This window comes from Coturnix japonica, chromosome 1, assembly GCF_001577835.2.
Source record: "Coturnix japonica isolate 7356 chromosome 1, Coturnix japonica 2.1, whole genome shotgun sequence".
Taxonomy (NCBI): domain Eukaryota; kingdom Metazoa; phylum Chordata; class Aves; order Galliformes; family Phasianidae; genus Coturnix; species Coturnix japonica.
The window spans coordinates 61,679,511-61,686,081 of record NC_029516.1 but is presented as its reverse complement, the minus strand read 5'-3'; the positions used below and the strand labels follow the sequence as shown (position 1 = coordinate 61,686,081).

Genomic DNA, 6,571 nt, shown 5'->3' with positions numbered 1-6,571 from the left:
TCAGACACAGAACCAGCACGGCTAGGTACCAGGGCGAGCTCTTTGTCTGACCAAAACAACTAACTACACGTGACTGTGGCAAGTCCAACAATCACTTAGAAGTAGCTTATAGAAATGATTTCTCTGGCTCCTACTTCTTGCCTTTCTTCTGTTAACTGCTACACCACTTGACCTCTTCAAGCCCACAATCTGGCTTTTACTCCAACGAATCCATGAGATGGCAAAGGGTTGGTGTTTTTTTTTTTTTGTTTGCTTGCTTTGTTTCTCAGCTTTGTATTTTCATTTGTGTATAAGAAAACCACATGCAAGAGATTGTTAGGGAAGCAAACAAGAGGCTGCATCCTCTGAGTGTATACTTGGAATACCCTCGAGCTAGTAACATGGGATATGCCACCTTTTTCTCTGTATTGGCATGTTATAACTGGGAGTAACTTACTACCTTTTCCAGATATCAAAATGGATAACAACCTAATATATGTTAGTTTATCCTGGGTAAGTACTCATTATTCATATTAATACCTGCTTCTGGCCACGGTTATCGATCATCTGGCAAGAAGCTGTAGTTGTATTGCAAACGCACACAGCTGATGCTGATGCATTCCGAAAGTATTCACATGGCTAATGGAGTGCATCTCCACACGTGTCTGTCTTTCCATCATTTCCCTCGCTTCCTGCAAGACTACAGGTCTCCCTCAGGAGCCATTAGACATTCTACTTCTCCATCTACAGAGCTGACAAGAGATCCCTTTGGACTTCTCCAGCCCACCAGAGAAGGGGAGGGGACATTCACTCTGAAGATTTAAGAAGGTACCCCCAAACCTTTAGGAGATCTTGTGACACATTATTCCAAGAAACAAAGACTGAAGATCGGCTACTTCAGTAGGTATGAAGGTGAGTGAAACTCTTGGTTATGTGCCTAACATTTATTTTGCAACTTTAGATTTTTCATGTGAGTATAATATTTCAGGAACTGCAGTTGGTAATTTTAACTTCTAAATAACAAAGAAGGCATATACACATAGTTATATTCGGTGAGTTTGAAATCACTGCATAAAATATAATAGCAAAACGTGATCTAAAAGATAGGATGGAATAAAACACTGCAAATCTCAGAGCTAGGTGCTCTCTGACGGCCATCATTGTTATCGATGCTCTGCAAAACAAGCAGGCATGCAGTCTGTTCACAGAGGATTCATGCTTGGTGCTTTCATTTGCATGTGCTGCATCAGCAAACAAGTTCAAAGGATCCAGCAAGCAGTCCTTTTGACACGTATGTAATTAGGATGGAAGCAAATAGGATGTTGAGTTTAAAAACTTTCTTTTCCTGAGGAAGTAGTGATGTGCTTTCCCTGGTTTTGTTTGTAATGGCAAGCCCCCTATGTTTGCTTATTGTCTGATTTCTGTCTTCAGGCTTGGTAAAATCAAGATATACTTTATATCATACTTCCCTCCTAGTCCGTACATTATTCTCACTACTGCAGAATCTAGTATCCTTGCAAATAGAAGCACAAAGGGTGCTTGATTCAATGGCAGTTCTCACCTATATGGGACATTTAAGAAGAACAAAGTAAAAAGAATGTTTGATTTAACATTCATCCTCCCATTAGATCACAGTATTGAAGATGAGACAGCCAGAGATCATGGTGAGGTTGGGCAGCAAGACAGGGAGAGAGAAGGAAGAGAAAATACCCTCACATTTAAATGTGAAGTTGAGAAGATTTACAGATCTGAAAAGATTTTCCTGTATTTTGTGGTTCTTTGCTGTGCACAGGGACTGCGTAAACTGACAGCATCTGCAATGGCACTGTTCCTTGCAGTGTCCTTCCTATCTTTGTCCTGGAGTGCTCCCCAGGTAAAGAGCTGACTTGGGCTGAATGCACAGCTTCTATGTCACAGGTCGGTGCTGTTTAATACTTGTACTTGTTAGTGATGTCATACAGTGCTGATGTCTCTCTTTGCTCTTTTATTGTCATAAAGGCTCATTTCCAAAGGAGAAACTGGACTCCTCAGGCTATGCTCTATCTGAAGGGTGCACGTAAGTCCTAAGCTCTTTAAATTTTGAGGAGGTAACTTTCTATACCATTGGATTATTCCTGATCTGTTTGGCTTTACACAAGCAGTAAATTCCTGACAGTACTGTGGAGGTAGGAGTTCTGAAGCCTGCCAAGATGTGTTTATTGTTATTTCTTCTTGTCTTTGAAACAGTGACATTGCCAGTACTATTATTAATTTTTAAAGGAATCCAAATGAAGAAGGCAGCTATTGGAAGAATAAAAGCAAGCCAGAAAGCAGTGAAGATATATGTCATTGGAAGCTTGATTGTGAAACCTACTGAAAAGGCAACTTCCTTAACTGAAATAATCTTAAAGAAGATTTAATACATATTCAATACGTATCATTCCTTATCATTATTCAGGCTTTAATTAAAACATCTTCTCAAGCAATAGGATAACGCATGTTCCTACTACAAGCATCTTGCATTACAGCCAGTATTCAAACCGCTAGTGACCTTTTCTAAGGAGAAACTGGGTGTCAGACTTATCAATGTTGTGGTATTAAGGCTGTGCAAATTAACTTCTGAGTTTCTGTTATTAGAACAGAGTTAAAGCAGCGTTCATAATAATGTTTTGAGTCTGAGAGATCTTGTTCTCTGATGCAGACCCACAACATTGAACAAAAACATTTCTGTTTTTAAGAATTTGATTCCAAACTGACTCAAAAGTTCCAGGCAGAGTACATGTTAAGGGAGCAAGGTTCCTTTCAATTACAAGCACAATACATATAGATATAAACTACAAAGAACAGTGAGTGTAACACTGTGTGAAATAAATTCTGTTGTTATCAAATTTATCTCTATTTGTGAAAGCAAAGAAATCAGCCCCTTAATTTTTTCCCCAAACTGACTAATGGACAGTATTGCTTGCATACCAGCCTTCTTCTAGTTCTTTTTCAGTTTATGTAGAAAAATTCCTTTAAAAGCAATACTTCATAGGCCAGCAAAGAGACTGATGGTTCTTGATTGGATAGTCAGGAATGACTGAAGAAAACTCTTCCACACTACAGCTCCCAGAACAGGACAATACAAGCATGGAAACATTTGAACAACACTTTCATGGAATAAAAGATATTTTGGAATGTTCTGGTTCAGGATGGGCTATTGCTCATTCCAAAAGTCCTCAGGAGGAAGAAATGCATCCAATTTTATGCTTGTAGAATTACTGCTGCAATTTTGTGTTTTGAAAAGACTAGTTTAGTGGTCATAAGGTACAATTTACATCAGATTTGGGAGGTTGTTTACACCCTTACCCGCTGTTCTTGTAGAGGGACGTCGATTCATCTCAGATGAGAGCCAGCGAAAGGATCTGTATGGCAGAATGCAGCTTGGTAAGTACACCTGCACAGGTATATGTAACATTGATCTTTGCTCAGATTAAAGGAGAAATCTGTGAGAACAGGAGAAATAATTTTGCTTTCCTGGAAGCTGATTCAAGGAAGCAATTATGTAAGTTCCTCTCATTATACACTTCACTCCAAAAACCATATGAAACACAAGACTATGTGCCCAGTTCACCTCTCTTGTGTACCTGTGTGACTTTGCTTCCATAAGTGGTGATGTTCCACACAGATTGGGTGTAAAGAGGGATTAGCATCAGTGCCTTCGATTTTCTGTTTTCAGTGGAAAGAAAAATAAATCAAATCAAATTATTAATTATCCTGAACAGAAGAAAATCACAAAAGTAGATAACATTATTTCATGTCAGACAAAGGACATAGCTTCATGTCAGACAAAGGACATAGCTTTGTAGCAAAATAAGGAATGCATGAAAAAAAGAAAGCATTCTTTTTACCTTCTGAGGGATTTTAAAAGAACCTCCTTCAGCAAGAAATTGATATGCTCTTATGTGATAGGCATTTATCAGCCTGGTTCTGAGCACATAATGTCGTAAAGGAGACAACAATATTTCTCCTTGGGTCTCTAGCTGTAGATCCAAAAAAGGAAAAGAGCAATATAAAGAAATTCCATCAAATACAACAAACTGAGTGTCTCTGATTTTTTTATTTTTTTATTTTTTGTTAAATCCTAGAAACACGCAGCCAAAACACAAATCCTTTATCTCTTTCTGAAGCTTCAGCACTGTTCCTTAGTTCCTTACGGAAAGCCCAAGAAGGTAAATATATGTTCCATTTTCAAATGAGATTTTAAAGGTTATAAGTACTTTTAATGTACCATTTAGTAAATGTACTTATAAGTATGCTTTAGTAAATGAATGTAACACTTTAATCTAAAAACTTGTCTTTAAATATTATTCCAACATAGTGTATTATATCAAGTTGTATATTTTCACAGGGTATATTCTGGAAACTTGGAGTGATTGAACATTCCTTTATCTAAAACTTATCTTTCCCCATTGTGTCTTCTCTTGCAGTGGAAGAAGAAAACAGTGATCACCCTGGCTACCTGATGGATAATCTATCAAAGTGGTGAAATACTTGAAATTTCTTTAACATTTGTATTCCATCTACCCTGAAACCATGATCTGTGTAAACAGTGCTTCAACTCCACTTAAGTTCCAAAAAGTTGACATATATATTCATTGCAATATTTTGATTTCAAACTAATTAAAATCTGCCAGTTCAGCCAAAGAAATTATTTGTAAAGTTCCTGTCTTGTTTAGGTAATTTTGTCTGCCTCATCCAAAATTTAAAACCCACTGTACCATCTTAGCTGAAAGGATGAATGAATTGTCCTTTCCATCAATTACTTCATTAATGTCAATTTTTCAATAGTCATAGGATAACCTTTTACCACCTTCCACCCAGCTATATATTAGAGCCTTTTTATTGATGATAAAAGTAGGTTCCTTTACCACTTCACTGCTGGCCCTGTAAGTCAGCACAGGATCAGGGCACCAAGTAATGACTGTGGCATACAGACACTTCTGTTGTCAGGAGTCGTGGTTCTGCTGGAGCTGGTGGGGGCTCACTAGTTACATATCTAGTGTCAAACATCGTAACCGGCAAATTATTAATCGCATCATCATCGTACCACTTTGTCAGCCTCTTTTTAACATTTTGAAACTGAAATTATACATAAATTGGGTAATTACCATTCCATGCTGATAAGGATGTATGGAACATTATCTACGTAGCACTGGGGTCTTACTGGTAAGCCCTCTGTAGTTCTCATGTAATTGAAAGTCACTACACGATCCTTGCGCCCAAGCAATTACATTTTATTTTTTCAATCTTTACTCTTGGTCATGCACTTTATCTTTTAAACACTGCTTTCCACTGATCTTTTCCATGACATTGATAATGAATTTTATTATACACACTAGCTATAAGGTTGTTTCTCCTCAACATAAAGAAATGCATCTGAAGGAACAGAGGAATTAATTTCTATCACGGGGCCATAGGCATTTGCTGTAGTTGTTTACAGTTTATATCGCTGCATTGAGGAATATAACAAGAGAAATCAAAATCTCCTTGTCTGCTTATTTTCAAACACTGATGTACCTATCAGTAGCAGTGTACGCCACGTGACAGAATGCATTCATCATGTACTTCATCTAAAGGCCACCAGAATCTTTTCATTCATTTAATTACTGCTTATTTCGAACATACTCTGAATATCTCAAGTGCATCTAAAGTAATGATCAGTACAAGTGCTAAAACAAAAAAGTACAAATGTGCCTCTTATGAGTAACATGAAATTAACCTATCCCTAAATTCCTACAAAAAGGAAAAGCTATTTTTATATTTATATATAAATTCCTACAAAAGCTACTCCAATCACATTCTCCATAGACTGATTTTTGTATACCTTCCTATAGATCTAAGCTCACTAGTTCTAGTTCAAACAGTTCTTTTCAGGTATCATGAAATAAATAAAACCAAAGTTCTGCCTTGAGAGGGAGCTGTCTTTGAAACTATGTTTTTTTCAATATGGCAGAAATATTTCACCATATTTAAACTGCCTTGCTGCTGACAGTTGATCCTAAGATAAAAGGCAGAACAACAACCAGCTTAAAAGCATGAGAGAGGTCACTTTGGCTCCTGCAGGAGCATTTCTGAGAAGGATGGGCAGAGTATTTGGTTAAGCTGTATCTCAGAATTTGTGCACTTACTGTCACTTGACATGCGTCCACAGCACGATCATGCTGAAACAAACACATGGTATCATTTTTCAGTGATCCAGAATCACAGAATCACAGAATGACCCGGGTTGGAAGGGACCTCAAGGATCATGTAGTTCCAACCTCCCTGCCTGGCAGGGCCACCAAACATACACCTTTACTAGATCAGGTTGCCCAGGGCCCCGTCCAACCTGGTCTTGAACACCTCCAAGGACGGGGCATCCACAACCTCCCTGGGCAGCCTGTTCCAGGGCCTAACCACTCTCCTAGTGAAGAACTTCCCCCTAACATCCAACCTAAATCTTCACTCTTTTAACTTAAAACCATTTCCCCGTGTCCTGCTATTGTCAGCCCTTTCAAAGAGTTTACTCCCCTCTTGGGTGTAGGTTCCCTTCAGGTACTGAAAGGCTGCAATGAGGTCACCCCACAGCCCT

The 6,571-nt window shown here is 38.3% G+C and overlaps 1 protein-coding gene across 1 annotated transcript; it reads left to right on the top strand.

Annotated features, from left to right (window-relative positions):
- Positions 1-480: 480 nt before the first annotated feature.
- Positions 481-6,196, top strand: SPX (spexin hormone). Its single transcript, XM_015869248.2, has 6 exons — positions 481-891; positions 1,772-1,852; positions 1,978-2,035; positions 3,322-3,384; positions 4,086-4,169; positions 4,428-6,196. Exons 1-6 carry the CDS (start codon positions 886-888, stop codon positions 4,484-4,486), a joined length of 351 nt encoding a protein of 116 aa, XP_015724734.2. The 5' UTR covers positions 481-885; the 3' UTR covers positions 4,487-6,196.
- The last annotated feature ends 375 nt before the right edge of the window (positions 6,197-6,571 follow it).